Source organism: Oncorhynchus masou, chromosome 29, assembly GCF_036934945.1.
Source record: "Oncorhynchus masou masou isolate Uvic2021 chromosome 29, UVic_Omas_1.1, whole genome shotgun sequence".
Classification (NCBI taxonomy): Eukaryota; Metazoa; Chordata; class Actinopteri; order Salmoniformes; family Salmonidae; genus Oncorhynchus; species Oncorhynchus masou.
In genome coordinates this window covers 71,624,461-71,643,847 of record NC_088240.1, presented here as the reverse complement: position 1 = coordinate 71,643,847, position 19,387 = coordinate 71,624,461, and the positions used below count along the sequence as shown (strand labels likewise).

The 19,387-nt window shown below is 40.7% G+C and overlaps 1 protein-coding gene across 3 annotated transcripts in view; it reads right to left on the bottom strand.

The window, feature by feature from the left end:
- LOC135520429 (glutamate receptor ionotropic, kainate 2) overlaps nucleotides 1-19,387 on the bottom strand; it is a 237,227-nt gene that overhangs the window by 27,254 nt on the left and 190,586 nt on the right. For all 3 annotated transcript variants that reach the window (XM_064945988.1, XM_064945990.1, XM_064945989.1), the window contains exon 15: nucleotides 3,573-3,798. In XM_064945988.1, coding sequence (XP_064802060.1) covers nucleotides 3,573-3,798 — 226 coding nt within the window. The remainder of the gene's footprint in view (nucleotides 1-3,572; nucleotides 3,799-19,387) is intronic.

Below are 19,387 nucleotides of genomic sequence, written 5' to 3'. Positions count from 1 at the left end.
CGCACATGCACAGACATACACTCACACTCACACACGTATACGCACACACACACACACCGACAAGCCCATTCCTGCATTGTTCCTCGCAAACGCATCCCAACCAATGCAGCATATTCCATTCCAGCTGTTGCCAACACCCTGGTCACACATAATACATATTGTTATAGGACAAATCACTCAGGAAACACAATCACACAGAGAAAACACACCCTCTCTGCTGCTCTCTCATACAGTCACTTACTGAATGGCCCTGTGCTTTCTGACCGAGAAACACGTCAAACATACACAAATGGAGCAAATAGCCACTGATGCTTTAAAGGACAGAATTATCCATCCTCTTTGGGAAATGGGACACACCGTGTTGTATTCTCTAAAGGAATGTGTCCTGCTGCATATTGAACAATGTGTTAGACAACAAGCTAAATAACAGGGAGACTGTTACACCAAAACCTTTTAGAGTTAATTTACTTGGCGTATAAAAACCACAATTCTTCAGTGTCCCAAACATAGAAAGACAGAAAATCTCCACCTCCCAGTCTCCCCAAATAAATGACAGTGGACACGAGAAACCCCAGCAACCTTTGCATGCAGGTCATTGTGTTAAGTTATCTTGTAGGGACGCCCCAGAGCGATCTTCCCCTTATAACGTAGGTGCTTACAAGGAGTTTTTCCATTTCATTTGTGGCAGCCGTTGCTGGGAGCTGCATGTGTAACAGGATTAAGACAATCTGCTGCTGAGCTCCATAATCAAATCCTGCACCTCCGCAGACAACGTGTAAACCAGCGTGCCACCGCCCAACACCCTCTCCATTCATTTATATATTTCTTTACAGTTACAGAAGTCGGAAGTTTACATATACCTTAGCCGAATAAATTTAAACTCAGGTTTGCACAATTCCTGACATTTCATCCCAGTAAAAATCGCTGTCTTAAGTCAGTTAGGATCACCACTTTATTTTAAGAATATGAAATGTCAGAATAATAGTAGAGAGAATGATTTATTTCAGCTTTTATTTCTTTCATCACATTCCCAGTGGATCAGAAGTTTACATACACTCAATTAGTATTTGGTAGCATTGCCTTAAAATTGTTTAACTTGGGTCAAACGTATCGGGTAGCCTTCCACAAACTTCCCACAAGGTGAATTTTGGCCCATTCCTCCTGACAAGCTGGTGTAACTGAGTCAGATTTGTAGGCCTCCTTGCTTACACCCGTTTTTTTCAGTTCTGCCTACAAATTCTCTATAGGATTGAGGTCAGGGCTTTGTGATGGCCACTCCACTACCTTGACTTTGTTGTCCTTAAGCCACTTTGCCACAACTTTGGAAGTATGCTTGGGGTCATTGTTCATTTGGAAGACCCATTTGCGACCAAGCTTTAACTTCCTGACTGATGTCTTGAGATGGTGCTTCAATATATCCACATCATTTTCCTCCTCATGATGCCATCTATTCTGTGAAGCACATCAGTCCCTCCTGCAGAAAATCACCACCACAACATGATGCTGCCACCCCCGTGCTTCATGGTTGGGATGGTGTTCTTCAGCTTGCCATACTCCCCCTTTTTACTTTTGTACCTGTTTCCTCCAGCATCTTCACAAGGTCCTTTGCTGTTGTTCTGGGATTGATTTGCACTTTTCGCACCGAAGTACGTTCATCTCTAGGAGAGAGAACGTGACTCCTTCCTGAGTGGTATGATGGCGGCATGGTCCCATGGTGTTTATACTTGCATACTATTGTTTGAACAGATGAATGTGGTACCTTCAGGCATTTGAAAATTGCTCCCAATGATGAACCAGAATTGTGAAGGTCTACAATTTATTTTCTGAGGTCTTAGCTGATTTCTTTTGATTTTCCCATGATGTCAAGCAAAAGGGAGGCCTTGAAATGCATCCACATGTTCACCTCCAATTGACTCAAATAGTGTCAATTAGCCTATCAGAAGCTTCTAAAGCCATGACATCATTTTCTGGAATTTTCTGTGCTGTTTAAAGGCACAGTCAACTTAGTGTATGTAAACTTCTCACCCACTGGAATTGTGATACAGTGAATTATAAGTGAAATAATCTGCCTGTAAACAATTGTTGGAAAAATGACTTGTGTCATGCACAAAGTAGATGTCTTAACCGACTTGCCAAACCTATAGTTTGTTAACAAGAAATGTTAATGACTCCAACCTAAGTGTATGGAAACTTTCGACTTCAACTGTATGTCAGATATTTCTCCTCTCCATTCTTTCATCGGCTGCTTGGCCCCTTAGGGTCCCTGGGTGCTTACACACTCTCTCTCACACACACATACACATACAGACACATACACACACACACACACATACACACACATACACCTCATTAGTGCAAGGAAGTCATTGTTTGAAAAGTCAGAGAGAGCAAATCTGATATTTGATATTGATCATTGTACTACAGTGTTGATGAAGCTAGCACACAAGCGTGTCACTGCACATGTTATACCTGCTGTAAACTGTGTACGTGGCCAATGCAGCTTGATTTGATTTGACCTATACAGCATTTTCCTATTATAGATTAGTGTGCTGGATTGTTGAGTAAATTTATTGAATAATATAAATGCCTTATACACGTAGTATGTTTGCTGTGTTATTAAATGATAAACATGCTATAGTGTAGTGGGCTGTGTTATTAAATGATAAACATGATGTAGCATAGTGGGCTGTGTTATTAAATTATAAACATGATATAGCGTAGTGGGCTGTGTTATTAAATGATAAACATGCTATATCGCAGTGGGCTGTGTTATTAAATGATAAACATGCTATAGCGTAGTGGGCTGTGTTATTAAATGATAAACATGCTATAGCATAGTGGGCTGTGTTATTAAATGACAAACATGCTATAGCATAGTGGGCTGTGTTATTAAATGATAAACATGCTATAGCATAGTGGGCTGTGTTATTAAATGATAAACATGCTATGGCGTAGTGGGCTGTGTTATTAAATGATAAACATGCTATAGCGTAGTGGGCTGTGTTACTAAATGACAAACATGCTATAGCATAGTGGGCTGTGTTATTAAATGATAAACATGCTATAGCGTAGTGGGATGTGTTATTAAATGATAAACATGCTATAGCATAGTGGGCTGTGTTATTAAATGATAAACATGCTATAGCATAGTGGGCTGTGTTATTAAATGATAAACATGCTATAGCATAGTGGGCTGTGTTATTAAATGATAAACATGCTATAGCGTAGTGGGATGTGTTATTAAATGATAAACATGCTATAGCATAGTGGGCTGTGTTATTAAATGATAAACATGCTATAGCATAGTGGGCTGTGTTATTAAATGATAAACATGCTATAGTGTAGTGGGCTGTGTTATTAAACAGCATAATAAACCTTATCTTAATGCAGGGTGCTATGATACTGAATGTTATTGCATGGGTCATGTCTCAGGGTTATGGAGAATGTACTGTGGGTGGGAGTATGGCTCAGTCTTTTGTCCTAACTGTCGAAATAGGCGAGAATAGTTGCAGAAATTGTGCTTGAGAAGTAGGTATATGTGTGTGTTATACTATGTTGAGAGGAGGACGTACCCATGGGGGTTCCCACGCCGTAGGCTTTGGAGTCGATGAGACCCCCTATCTGGGTAAGGTTGCAGTTGCGCTGGGTGACAAACTCGATGGTGGTGGACTCCATGAGGAAGGCGTAGTCCGAGGTGAGAACTCGGTGGATCCCTTCGTCAATATCCTTCACCATCACAGAGTGCCTCCGACTGCTCATAAACTCCCACATCTTGTCGTAAGTGGAGATCTTGGTTTTCTACACAGCAAGGAACAAACAGAGAGAACTGTTAGGCTATGATTCAATAATGTCATAAAAGGAGTTGGAGGAGAGTCAGTCTTGATAGTGATATTGCTGGTGCGTTTATTGTGTATAACAGACATTTATACAGGAGTACTGATGCACAAACAAACTCTAAATCAATCAAAACAGAATGTTATTTATTTGAGGTTTGTTTCAAAAGCTAGATATATCATGGTGAATTTATAAATATTTGTCAGGATCATCTCCTATCAAATGCTGTGCCTGTGAGGTTGAACAAATTGGAATGAGTTCAGAAGGAAAGTATTTAATCAGTGCAGATATAAAAAAAATATTATCATCAATTTGTGAGAAAAAGAGACCTTCCTCTAAAATATAGATTCTCCAATGACACTGTGGTTGGCAGAGAGAGAGAGGTTAAATAGAACACTCATTTAAACACCAGGCATGTTTTCATTCCTATCAAAGCCTGGAACACAATTTACATGCAATTATTTTTAAATGTCATTAGGAAAACATGTCATTTACTGTTGAGACACTTTCTTGTGTTGCTTTTCTCCCTCATTTAATCATTATCTCGTACTGAGCAGACAGAGAGAGAGACACAAAGAGACGTAGAGAGACACAGAGAGAGACACAGAGAGACATAGAGAGATACAGACAAAGCAATAGTGTAGAACATGCTTATGACTGTAACCACCCTCACAAAATGGCAATCGAAAGAATATCCAATAATTACAGCTCTACAGCGATACAGCAATTATGAACTATACAGCAAAAGTACATATTGACCACCTCAACAGAGAGTATTAATATGAACCTATTATGTGTAGTGATATACGTTGTTAGTGGTAGTAGTAGTATTAGTAGTAGTACCAGTAGAATGATAATAGCAGGATTATCAATCAATTCCATTTCTGTAGTTAGTTAATATTGTGTATCAGTAGGAGCAGTAGTATTGTCAGCAGTAGTAGACTTTCTCCAGCTGTAAAGTCAGTGAAGACTCAGGGGTGTGTGTGATACTCTCTCAGGGCCCAGAGATTTGAAGGCATTTTTGAAGGCATTTGAAACCTAATTAAGTCACATCGTCCAAGGTCCCACCTGCCATTATTGTGTGTAATGACTTTTTGTGGCTGGTCGATATTTTAGATCAACTGGGTGATTTGCAAAGTGCCTATCAGAATCTTTTGGAGTCACCCTTGACAAATCAGGCGATTGAGCATGCAGGCTACAGACTGCTGATAAGGCAGGGGCACTGGCTCTGAATACATGGACGAGGAGGCAGATAACCACATAGTTAGCTAACACTAACTCACACAGCATAGTACAGAGGTGGGCTTCCCTCAGAACCACCGTCGACTACAAAAGACCTGCACTGATCACACAAAGCTAATGAGATATTTGGAAGAAGACTAACAGGTATCGAAATCATTGAAGTTTGACTGGGTCACAAATAGCTGTTAAATTGGAATGTATTCAATGAGAGAGCATTTGCAGAGCTTATATTTGAAAAGTTGGTATATTTATATTTGTGAGAAAGTAACTTAAATAGATATGAACGACAGTTCGAAGAACAAGAGTTTTTATAGAATTAAATATTCGAGTTTTAAAAATTGTTTTAGACTTTTCTCTCCTTTTCCTCTCCTCTCCTCAACCTGTCTGTTTTTTAAACGAGGGTTTCATCTCTTCTTACTTGGCCTCTCTGTTTTCAGAATCACACATTCCTCTCGGTGGAGACGTGCGTTTCCATGTCTCGGCTGGGCGCCGGGCATGATTAGAACACTGCTCTGCCTAATCCTTTGATCATGCTGAAGTGGCTGAAGGTGAGCACCGCTACAATCTGACATTACTCCGGGATCCAGATCTGAAATAATCATCCACTGTGCTATGCAATGCCCTCCCAAACAGAATCATCATCATTGTTCCCAGAAAAACGAGTCTCTCTCTCTCTCTCTTTTTCCATCTCTCTCACACACAATACCTCCTCCTTTACCGTGAGATTCGAACTCAAGTGCTGAATGAGGGAACGGCACGCAGTCGAGTCTGAACCACCACTGAGTTATCGGAGATGAGAAGGAGAGAACAGGCGGTAACACCATTGTCAATCATGACAAGGCTGTGATGGTGACTGCCAATGAGGTATCTTACCATTAGTGCTTGAGTGAATAGTCATTGCTGAAGTGAGGTGAATATGGGTTTCGAGTGAGATGTGTGATTTTGCAGTTCTGGTTCAGATCAGAGTTGTCTGGGGGATTCTGTTGCCTATAGTAACACAAGAGGAAAAAGAAAAGGCTGGCATACTCTTCTCTTTGTTTTGGAGAATGACAGGGTAAAGAAAAGACTCAGAGAACTAAGTTCCAAACTAAACACTAATCAGACAGTTATATAATATAAAACATTGGAACATACCTACAAATAAACAGCTAATTGCTCTCTGTTCAAAAGTCCAAAAGGAGTCGTCTTGGTCAGCAAGGTATAAAACGTATCAATCATGCAGTAGAAAACAAGAACTATGATGCCCCAATTTCAATTTCAAAGTCATCGCAACAACAATTCAAACCAAAAGTGGGCATTGGGGACTAAGAAAACAAAACTACAAAGTAATCATAATTATCCCAATGCTCTAACATGAAACACAAAAATGTACATTCACCCCTGCATTATGCCATATCAGTAACCCTTGACTTGACACCCATCATTATAACACGTCATGACACGGTCATAACCATGGCATAATGTGTCATAACAGCTGACATAACTTGTCATAACCTGCCATAATATGGTCATAACACTGTCATGACCCATATATTTAGACCTGTTTGTGCCATGTACTGTGTTGTTTTATGACTGGTTATGGCATCCACATAAGAGTGTCAAAACCCACAAAACCTACCACAGTAGTTATTTGTCAACAGTATGTTTATGTTATATAACATTTACTGAAATTGATCATTGTAGTCGAATTACCATTGTAATTGTGCACACATTGATGTCAGACATGGACCTATCCGTAATTATATAATTCAGAGAAAAAAAATACTTTTCTGAACTTTTCTGAACCACTACCCGCCCCACTTTCCATCACTGACTTTGTTGATAACTACTTTATTGAGGAGAAGTGTACTTACTATGCCTGTAATATGTGGTTGTCCCCCCTAGCTACATTAAGATGAATGCAATAACTGAAAGTCGCTCTGGATAAGAGCATCTGCTAAATTACTAAAACGTTAAATGTACCCCATTGGTCTATTGCTGATGACTGGGATGAATGCAGGAACACATTTTAAGAGCAGGACAAGACAACTTCTTTTGACTGACAACTGACATAAAGGCAGGCATGTACGTGATAGGCCTATCTGGTTTATATGATTATGATGTTCATAATGCTTCATGACAGAGTCATAAAGGGTATTGTCTTAGTCCATGTAAAGTGACACAGGATGGTCATAATGCTTCATGACAGAGTCATAAAGTGTATTGTCTTAGTCCATGTAAAGTGACACAGGATGGTCATAAGGCTTCTTGACAGAGTCATAAAGTGTATTGTATTAGTCCATGTAAAGTGACACAGGATGGTCATAATGCTTCATGACAGAGTCATAAAGGGTATTGTCTTAGTCCATGTAAAGTGACACAGGATGGTCATAATGCTTCATGACAGAGTCATAAAGGGTATTGTCTTAGTCCATGTAAAGTGACACAGGATGGTCATAATGCTTCTTGACAGAGTCATACAGTGTATTGTCTTAGTCCATGTAAGTGACACAGGATGGTCATAATGCTTCTTGACAGAGTCATAAAGTGTATTGTATTAGTCCATGTAAAGTGACACAGGATGGTCATAATGCTTCATGACAGAGTCATAAAGTGTATTGTCTTAGTCCATGTAAAGTGACACAGGATGGTCATAATGCTTCTTGACAGAGTCATAAAGTGTATTGTATTAGTCCATGTAAAGTGACACAGGATGGTCATAATGCTTCTTGACAGTGTCATAAAGTGTTTTTTCTTCAAGTTATTTAAAATATGATGGAAAACAAACATGACTGTAAAGAATTCCTTCCAACAACAACAAAGGATTTAATGAAGAGACACATTTTCAAACATAGTTTTTATTGCACATGCACGTGTATAGATTTACAGTATGTGCCATTGCAGGCTTGTGGCCCCACTACAAATGAGCACAAAGGGGACTTGCCAAGGTTGTGCATTTTCACTGCTCGTATTGTTTACCATGTTTCGGGTCAAATCTCTGAATCGATATGCATGTGTCAAATGGCCTCATTAGATGAAGTGGATGTTAATGCCTCTGTGGAAGCTCTTCCTCTAATAAATCTATTATTTCTACATTGTGATGCTAATAGCTGTTAGCCCTGGTCCACAAGGGCAATACAGAGAGTACCAAGTCATAACCTTTAATCAGCCAAGCACCTTCAGGTCCCTTTCACCAGAGGTGAATTCCCAATCTCACAACCTCAAAACCAGCTACCAAGCCATTTCAGGTAATCAATCAAGTTAGAGTCGCTTGTCTAACTAACTTAGCTGGGATGCCTGCTGGCATGATTGCTAGACTTTAGAAAAGCCTCAATTTTTTAAATTCTTAAAGAATCAATGTGCAGCATTCATTAAAATTACAATTGAACAGGTAAAGAGGTATACTTTAACCTATGCAGAAAAATAGACTTAGACATATCATTAGGTATAATGATTATGGCTCTAGACTGCAGGAAAAAGCTATTCTCCGACAATTTTCACTCAACCAGGTGAAATCTGTGTACCATCTCCCTCCATCCTCAGGTACTTTGTGCCCCCTCCAAACAAATGGGTGCATGACGCCCCTGCCTCTCACCTCAGACCCACTCAAGGCTTTCCAGAGGAGAAAATGTGAGTCACTGCCTGCTTGTCCACAGTCTAATCCAGAATCATGTGACTTGGTAAATAATAACAATTAAGAATAATATGTCTCTTGGCTTTATGAGGTGGTGTTGTTCTCTTCCATGTGCTATTTTTCAGCAGTGAACTTGATGTAAACTGTTTTATATAGGTAGTGTACTGCAAAGCTGGAAGTGAATATGAGTGTGAGTATAAATGTGCGTGTGCACGCTTGTGTGTATGTGCGCACGTGTGCCTGCGTGTGTGTGCTCATGTCTGTGTGTGCGTGTGTGTGTGAGTGTGTGTGCACGTCTGCGTGTACATGTACGTGTCTTAAACGTGGCCTTTCTCGGGGAGGTTGAGTGATGGCGCTATAAGAAGCAGATGGATGGACTGAGATGCATCCTCTCCCTGAGGTCTCCCTCCCAACACAGACCACCAGCAAACTCTCTATTGTTAGGCTTGTCAACAAGTATTGCTCTGCAAAGCGTTTTGCATATTTTTCAAAGAGCCTGTAATCAAAGGCATGGAGATAGAGGAAGAAAACAGCTTACAGTTCCGTTAAACAAACAACACTTATCATCTGCGTAGACTACTTTTGACAGATATTCTTTTACGATACATTGTTGACACTGAACGGTAGTGCTCATAAAGACAAAACACAAAAACATTTCCCAAGTTCAGGAAACACACTCACCAGCTGCTAAGGAAGGGGATTGTGTTGGTAGTAATATAATACAGGTTTATGATATCATGTTATGTTATGTTCTAAGATTAATGATACATCAGTCACAAAAACAATGACAATTTCCTTTTATTCACGAATGAAAACTTTTATGGATACTGACTGGAAGCAGAACTACTCCGCTTTAAGAGCCTCTACTTTTATCTGATCAATTAGTGTCTTGATTGAATCAGATGGCAATCTCCTGTTTCACCAACTAACTGATCCAGAGGGATCACTTTAAAAACAATAGGAGAGTAAGGTGAGGATCTCTATAGGAGAGAATGATCAGGATCACTGTCTATACTATAGGAGAGTATGATCAGGATCACTGCCTATACTATAGGAGAGCATGATCAGGATCACTGCCTATACTATCGGAGAGTATGATCAGGATCACTGCCTATACTATAGGAGAGCATGATCAGGATCACTGCCTATACTATCGGAGAGTATGATCAGGATCACTGCCTATACTATAGGAGAGCATGATCAGGATCACTGCCTATACTATAGGAGAGCATGATCAGGATCACTGCCTATACTATAGGAGAGCATGATCAGGGTCACTGTCTATACCATAGGAGAGTATGTTCAGGATCACTGTCTATACCATAGGAGAGGATGTTCAGGATGACTGTCTATAGTATAGGAGAGGATGTTCAGGATCAATGTCTATCCTATAGGAGAGTCTGGTCAGCATCACTGTCCATAACATAGGAGAGCATGGTCAGGATCACTACCTATACTATATGAGGGCATGGTCAGGAACACTGTCTATAGCATAGGAGAGTATGGTGAGGATCTCTGTCTATACTATAGGAGATTATGGTCAGGATCACTGTCTATACCATAGGAGAGAATGTTCAGGATCACTGTCTACACTAAATTAGAGCATGGTCAGGAACAAGGTTTATGCTCTATAAGAGCATGGTCAGGATCACTGTCTATACTAAAGGAGAGCATGGTCAGGATCACTGTCTATACTATAGGAGAGCATGGTCAGGATCACTGTCTATACCATAGGAGAGCATGTTCAGGATCACTGTCTATACCATAGGAGAGTATGTTCAGGATCACTGTCTATACCATAGGAGAGAATGTTCAGGATCGCTGTCTATAGTATCAAAAGTCGTGCTATAAATTCACAGACAAAACAAAGATTCCTTGATGTCCTTCCAGATTCCCTCTGTCTGCCCAAGGACACCAGAGGACAAAAATCAGTTAACCACCTAACTGAGGAACTCAATTTAACCTTGCGCAATAACCTAGATGCAGTTGCACCCCTAAAAACTAAAAACATTTCTCATAAGAAACTAGCTCCCTGGTACACAGAAAATACCCGAGCTCTGAAGCAAGCTTCCAGAAAATTGGAACGGAAATGGCGCCACACCAAACTGGAAGTCTTCCGACTAGCTTGGAAAGACAGTACCGTGCAGTACCGAAGAGCCCTTACTGCTGCTCGATCATCTTATTTTTCTAACTTAATTGAGGAAAATAAGAACAATCCGAAATTCCTTTTTGATACTGTCGCAAAGCTAACTAAAAAGCAGCATTCCCCAAGAGAGGATGGCTTTCACTTTAGCAGTGATAAATTCATGAACTTCTTTGAGGAAAATATTATGATTATTAGAAAGCAAATTACGGACTCGTCTTTATCTGGAGTCTGCGTATTCCTTCAAAGCTCAGTTGTCCTGAGTCTGCACAACTCTGCCAGGACCTAGGATCAAGAGAGACGCTCAAGTGTTTTAGTACTATATCTCTTAATACAATGATGAAAATAATCATGGCCTCTAAACCTTCAAGCTGCATACTGGACCCTATTCCAACTAAACTACTGAAAGAGCTGCTTCCTGTTCTTGGCCCTCCTATGTTGAACATAATAAACGTCTCTCTATCCACCGGATGTGTACCAATCTCACTAAAAGTGGCAGTAATAAAGCCTCTCTTGAAAAAGCCAAACCTTGACCCAGAAAATATAAAAAATTATCGGCCTATATTGAATCTTCCATTCCTCTAAAAAATTTTAGAAAAGGCTGTTGCGCAGCAACTCACTGCCTTCCTGAAGACAAACAATGTATACGAAATGCTTCAGTCTGGTTTTAGACCCCATCATAGCACTGAGACTGCACTTGTGAAGGTGGTAAATGACATTTTAATGGCATCAGACCGAGGCTCTGCATCTGTCCTCGTTCTCCTAGACCTAAGTGCTGCATTTGATGCCATCGATCACCACATTCTTTTGGAGAGATTGGAAACCCAAATTGGTCTACACGGACAAGTTCTGGCCTGGTTTAGATCTTATCTGTCGGAAAGATATCAGTTTGTCTCTGTGAGTGGTTTGTCCTCTGACAAATCAACTGTAAATTTCGGTGTTCCTCAAGGTTCCGTTTTAGGACCACTATTGTTTTCACTATAAATTTTACCTCTTGGGGATGTCATTCGAAAACATAATGTTAACTTTCACTGCTATGCGGATGACACACAGCTGTACATTTCAATGAAACATGGTGAAGCCCCAAAATTGCCCTCGCTAGAAGCATGTGTTTCAGACATAAGGAAGTGGATGGCTGCAAACTTTCTACTTTTAAATTCGGACAAAACAGAGATGCTTGTTCTAGGTCCCAAGAAACAAAGAGATCTTCTATTTAATCTGACAATTAATCTTAATGGTTGTACAGTCGTCTCAAATAAAACTGTGAAGGACCTCGGCATTACTCTGGACCCTGATCTCTCTTTTGACGAACATATCAAGACCATTTCAAGGACAGCTTTTTTCCATCTACGTAACAGTGGAAAAATCAAAAACATTCTGTCCAAAAATGATGCAGAAAAATTAATCCATGCTTTTGTCACTTCTAGGTTAGACTACTGCAATGCTCTACTCTCCGGCTACCCGGATAAAGCACTAAATAAACTTCAGTTAGTGCTAAATACGGCTGATAGAATCCTGACAAGAACCCAAATATTTGATCATATTACTCCAGTGCTAGACTCCCTACACTGGCTTCCTGTCAAAGCAAGGGCTGATTTCAAGGTTTTACTGCTAACCTACAAAGCATTGCATGGGCTTGCTCCTACCTATCTCTCTGATTTGGTCCTGCCATACATACCTACACGTACGATACGGTCACAAGACGCAGGCCTCCTAATTGTCCCTAGAATTTCTAAGCAAACAGCTGGAGGCAGGGCTTTCTCCTATAGAGCTCCATTTTTATGGAACGGTCTGCCTACCCATGTCAGAGACGCAAACTCGGTCTCAACCTTTAAGTCTTTACTGAAGACTCATCTCTTCAGTGGGTCATATGATTGAGTGTAGTCTGGCCCAGGAGTGGGAAGGTGAAATTGAAAGGCTTTGGAGCAACGAACCGCCCTTGCTGTCTCTGCCTGGCCGGTTCCCCTCTTTCCACTAGGATTCTCTGCCTCTAACCCTATTACAGGGGCTGAGTCACTGGCTTACTGGGCCCCTCTCATGCCGTCCCTGGAAGGGGTGCATCACCTGAGTGGGTTGATTCACTGATGTGGTCATCCTGTCTGGGTTGGCGCCCCCCCTTGGGTTTTGCCATGGCAGAGAACTTTGTGGGCTATACTCAGCCTTGTCTCAGGATGGTAAGTTGGTGGTTGAAGATATCCCTCTAGTGGTGTGGGGGCTGTGCTTTGGCAAAGTGGGTGGGGTTATATCCTTCCTGTTTGGCCCTGTCCGGGGGGTGTCCTCGGATGGGGCCACAGTGTCTCCTGACCCCTCCTGTCTCAGCCTCCAGTATTTATGCTGCAGTAGTTTATGTGTCGGGGGGCTAGGGTCAGTTTGTTATATCTGGAGTACTTCTCCTTTCCTATTCGGTGTCCTGTGTGAATTTAAGTGTGCTTTCTCTAATTCTCTCTTTCTCTCTTTCTTTCTCTCTCTCAGAGGACCTGAGCCCTAGGACCATGCCCCAGGACTACCTGACATGATGACTCCTTGCTGTCCCCAGTCCACCTGGCCGTGCTGCTGCTCCAGTTTCAACTGTTCTGCCTTATTATTATTCGACCATGCTGGTCATTTATGAACATTTGAACATCTTGGCCATGTTATGTTATAATCTCCACCCGGCACAGTCAGAAGAGGACTGGCCACCCCACATAGCCTGGTTCCTCTCTAGGTTTCTTCCTAGGTTTTGGCCTTTCTAGGGAGTTTTTCCTAGCCACCGTGCTTCTACACCTGCTTGCTGTTTGGGGTTTTAGGCTGGGTTTCGGTACAGCACTTTGAGATATCGGCTGATGTACGAAGGGCTATATAAATACATTTGATTTGATATGATTTATAGTATAGGAGAGCAAGTTCAGGATCAATGTCTATCCTATAGGAGAGTATGGTCAGGATCACTGTTTATAACATAGGAGAGTATGGTCAGGATCACTGTCTATACTATATTAGAGCATGGTCAGGGTCACTGTCTATATCATAGGAAAGCAAGGTCAGGATCACTGTCTATACTATATTAGAGCATGGTCAGGATCACTGTCTATACTATATTAGAGCATGGTCAGGATCACTGTCTATACTATAGGTGGGCATGGTCAGGATCACAGTCTGTAGCATAGCAGAGTATGGTGAGGATCACTGTCTATACAATAGCAGAGTATGTTCAGGATCCCTGTCTATACTATATTAGAGCATGGTCAGGATCACTGTCTATACTATATTAGAGCATGGTCAGGAACAATGTCTATGCTATATAAGAGCATGGTCAGGATCCCTGTCTATACTATATTAGAGCATGGTCAGGGTCACTGTCTATACTATATTAGAGCATGGTCAGGGTCACTGTCTATACTATATTAGAGCATGGTCAGGAACAATGTTTATGCTATATAAGAGCATGGTCAGGATCCCTGTCTATACTATATTAGAGCATGATCAGGATCACTGTCTATACTATATTAGAGCATGGTCAGGGTCACTGTCTATACTATATTAGAGCATGGTCAGGATCACTGTCTATACTATATTAGAGCATGGTCAGGGTCACTGTCTATACTATATTAGAGCATGGTCAGGATCCCTGTCTATACTATATTAGAGCATGGTCAGGGTCAATGTCTATACTATATTAGAGCATGGTCAGGGTCAATGTCTATACTATATTAGAGCATGGTCAGGGTCACTGTCTATACTATATTAGAGCATGGTCAGGAACAATGTTTATGCTATATAAGAGCATGGTCAGGATCCCTGTCTATACTATATTAGAGCATGGTCAGGGTCAATGTCTATACTATATTAGAGCATGGTCAGGGTCAATGTCTATACTATATTAGAGCATGGTCATGGTCAATGTCTATACTATATTAGAGCATGGTCAGGGTCACTGTCTATACTATATTAGAGCATGGTCAGGATCACTGTCTATACTATATTAGAGCATGGTCAGGGTCACTGTCTATACTATATTAGAGCATGGTCAGGGTCAATGTCTATACTATATTAGAGCATGGTCAGGGTCAATGTCTATACTATATTAGAGCATGGTCATGGTCAATGTCTATACTATATTAGAGCATGGTCAGGGTCACTGTCTATACTATATTAGAGCATGGTCAGGATCACTGTCTATACTATATTAGAGCATGGTCAGGATCACTGTCTATACTATATTAGAGCATGGTCAGGGTCACTGTCTATACTATATTAGAGCATGGTCAGGAACAATGTTTATGCTATATAAGAGCATGGTCAGGATCCCTGTCTATACTATATTAGAGCATGGTCAGGGTCAATGTCTATACTATATTAGAGCATGGTCAGGGTCACTGTCTATACTATATTAGAGCATGGTCAGGAACAATGTTTATGCTATATAAGAGCATGGTCAGGATCCCTGTCTATACTATATTAGAGCATGGTCAGGGTCAATGTCTATACTATATTAGAGCATGGTCAGGGTCACTGTCTATACTATATTAGAGCATGGTCAGGAACAATGTTTATGCTATATAAGAGCATGGTCAGGATCCCTGTCTATACTATATTAGAGCATGGTCAGGGTCAATGTCTATACTATATTAGAGCATGGTCAGGGTCAATGTCTATACTATATTAGAGCATGGTCAGGGTCACTGTCTATACTATATTAGAGCATGGTCAGGAACAATGTTTATGCTATATAAGAGCATGGTCAGGATCCCTGTCTATACTATATTAGAGCATGGTCAGGGTCAATGTCTATACTATATTAGAGCATGGTCATGGTCAATGTCTATACTATATTAGAGCATGGTCAGGGTCACTGTCTATACTATATTAGAGCATGGTCAGGATCACTGTCTATACTATATTAGAGCATGGTCAGGGTCACTGTCTATACTATATTAGAGCATGGTCAGGGTCACTGTCTATACTATATTAGAGCATGGTCAGGAACAATGTTTATGCTATATAAGAGCATGGTCAGGATCCCTGTCTATACTATATTAGAGCATGGTCAGGGTCAATGTCTATACTATATTAGAGCATGGTCAGGGTCACTGTCTATACTATATTAGAGCATGGTCAGGAACAATGTTTATGCTATATAAGAGCATGGTCAGGATCCCTGTCTATACTATATTAGAGCATGGTCAGGGTCAATGTCTATACTATATTAGAGTATGGTCAGGATCACTGTCTATACTATATTAGAGCATGGTCATGGTCAATGTCTATACTATATTAGAGCATGGTCAGGGTCACTGTCTATACTATATTAGAGCATGGTCAGGATCACTGTCTATACTATATTAGAGCATGGTCAGGATCCCTGTCTATACTATATTAGAGCATGGTCAGGGTCAATGTCTATACTATATTAGAGCATGGTCAGGGTCAATGTCTATACTATATTAGAGCATGGTCAGGGTCACTGTCTATACTATATTAGAGCATGGTCAGGAACAATGTTTATGCTATATAAGAGCATGGTCAGGATCCCTGTCTATACTATATTAGAGCATGGTCAGGGTCAATGTCTATACTATATTAGAGCATGGTCAGGAACAATGTTTATGCTATATAAGAGCATGGTCAGGATCCCTGTCTATACTATATTAGAGCATGGTCATGGTCAATGTCTATACTATATTAGAGCATGGTCAGGAACAATGTTTATGCTATATAAGAGCATGGTCAGGATCCCTGTCTATACTATATTAGAGCATGGTCATGGTCAATGTCTATACTATATTAGAGCATGGTCAGGGTCACTGTCTATACTATATTAGAGCATGGTCAGGGTCAATGTCTATACTATATAAGAGCATGGTCAGGATCCCTGTCTATACTATATTAGAGCATGGTCAGGGTCCCTGTCTATACTATATTAGAGCATGGTCAGGGTCACTGTCTATACTATATTAGAGCATGGTCAGGGTCACTGTCTATACTATATTAGAGCATGATCAGGATAACTGTCTATACTATATTAGAGCATGGTCAGGATCACTGTCTATGCTAAATAAGAACATGGTGAGGATCACTGTCTATACTAAAGGAGAGAATGGTCAGGATCACTGTCTATACTATAGGAGGGTATGGTCAGGATCACTGTCTACACTATAGGAGAGCATGGTCAGGATCACTGTCTAAAGGAGAGTATGGTCTGTATCACTGTCTATGCTATATTAGAGCATGGTCAGGGTCACTGTCTATGCTATATTAGAGCATGGTCAGGGTCACTGTCTATACTATAGGAGAGTATGCTGAGAATCACTGTCTATACTAAAGTAGAGCATGGTGAGGAACACTGTCTATACTATAAGAGACCAGGGTCAGGATAACAGTCTATACTATGGAAGAGTATGCTGAGGATCACTGTCTATGCTAAAGTAGAGCAGTGTCAGGATCACTGTCTATACTATAGGAGGGTATGGTCAGGATCACTGTCTACACTATAGGAGAGCATGGTCAGGATCACTGTCTAAAGGAGAGTATGGTCTGTATCACTGCCTATACTATAGGAGACTATGTTCAGGATCACTGTCTATACTAAAGGACAGCATTGTGAGGAGGACTGTCTATACTATAAGAGAGTATGGTCAGGATCACGGTCTATAGTAAAGGAGAGCAAGGTCAGGATTACTGTCTATACTATAGGAGAGCATGGTCAGGATAAATGTCAATACTACAGGAGAGCATGGTCAAGATCACTGTCTAATCTATATTACAGCATGGTCAGAAAACAGGTCTATGCTATATAAGAGCATGTTCAGGATCACTGTCTATGCTATATTAGAGCATCGTCAGGATCACTGTCTATACAATGGGAGAGCATGGTCAAGATGACTGTCCATACATTAGGAGAGCATTGTGAGGTTTAATGTCTATGCTATATTAAAGCATGGTCAGGATCACTGTTTATACTATAGGAGGGCATGGTCAGGATCACGGTCTATACTAAAGGAGGGCATGGTCAGGATCACTGTCTATAACATAGGAGAGTATGGTCAGGATCACTGTCTATAACATAGGAGAGTATGGTCAGGATCACTGTCTATAACATAGGAGAGTATGGTCAGGATCACTGTCTATAACATAGGAGAGTATGGTCAGGATCACTGTCTATACTATATTAGAGCATGGTCAGGATCACTGTCTATACTATATTAGAGCATGGTCAGGATCACTGTCTATACTATATTAGAGCATGGTCAGGGTCAATGTCTATACTATATTAGAGCATGGTCAGGATCACTGTCTATACTATATTAGAGCATGGTCAGGATCACTGTCTATACTATATTAGAGCATGGTCAGGATCCCTGTCTATACTATATTAGAGCATGGTCAGGGTCAATGTCTATACTATATTAGAGTATGGTCAGGATCACTGTCTATACTATATTAGAGCATGGTCAGGATCACTGTCTATACTATATTAGAGCATGGTCAGGATCACTGTCTATACTATATTAGAGTATGGTCAGGATCACTGTCTATACTATATTAGAGTATGGTCAGGATCACTGTCTATACTATATTAGAGCATGGTCAGGATCACTGTCTATACTATATTAGAGCAAGGTCAGGATCACTGTCTATACTATATTAGAGTATGGTCAGGATCACTGTCTATACTATATTAGAGCAAGGTCAGGATCACTGTCTATACTATATTAGAGCAAGGTCAGGATCACTGTCTATACTATATTAGAGCAAGGTCAGGATCACTGTCTATACTATATTAGAGCAAGGTCAGGATCACTGTCTATACTATATTAGAGCAAGGTCAGGATCACTGTCTATACCATAGGTGAGCATGGTGAGGATCACTGTCTATACTAAAGGAGAGTATGGTCCGGATCAATGTCTATACTAAAGGACAGCATGGTGAGGAGTACTGTCTATACTATAGGAGAGTATGGTCAGGATCACGGTCTATAGTAAAGGAGAGCAAGGTCAGGATCACTGTCTATACTATATTAGAGCATGGTCAGGATTACTGTCTATACTATAGGAGAGCATGGTCAGGATAAATGTCAATACTACAGGAGAGCATGGTCAAGATCACTGTCTAAACTATAGGAGAGGATGATCAAGATCACTGTCTATACTATAGGAGAGCAAGGTCAGGATCACTGTCTATACTATAAGAGCATGGTGAGGATCACTGTCTATACTATAGGAGAGCAAGGTCAGGATCACTGTCTATACTATATTAGAGCATGGTCAGGATCACTGTCTATACTATATTAGAGCATGATCAGGATAACTGTCTATACTATATTAGAGCATGGTCAGGATCACTGTCTATACTATATTAGAGCATGGTCAGGGTCACTGTCTATACTATATTAGAGCATGGTCAGGATAACTGTCTATACTATAGGAGAGCATGGTCAGGATCAATGTCAATGCGACAGGAGAGCATGGTCAAGATCACTGTCTAAACTATAGGAGAGGATGGTCAAGATCACTGTCTAAACTATAGGAGAGTATGGTCAAGATCACTGTCTATACTATAGGAGAGTATGGTCAAG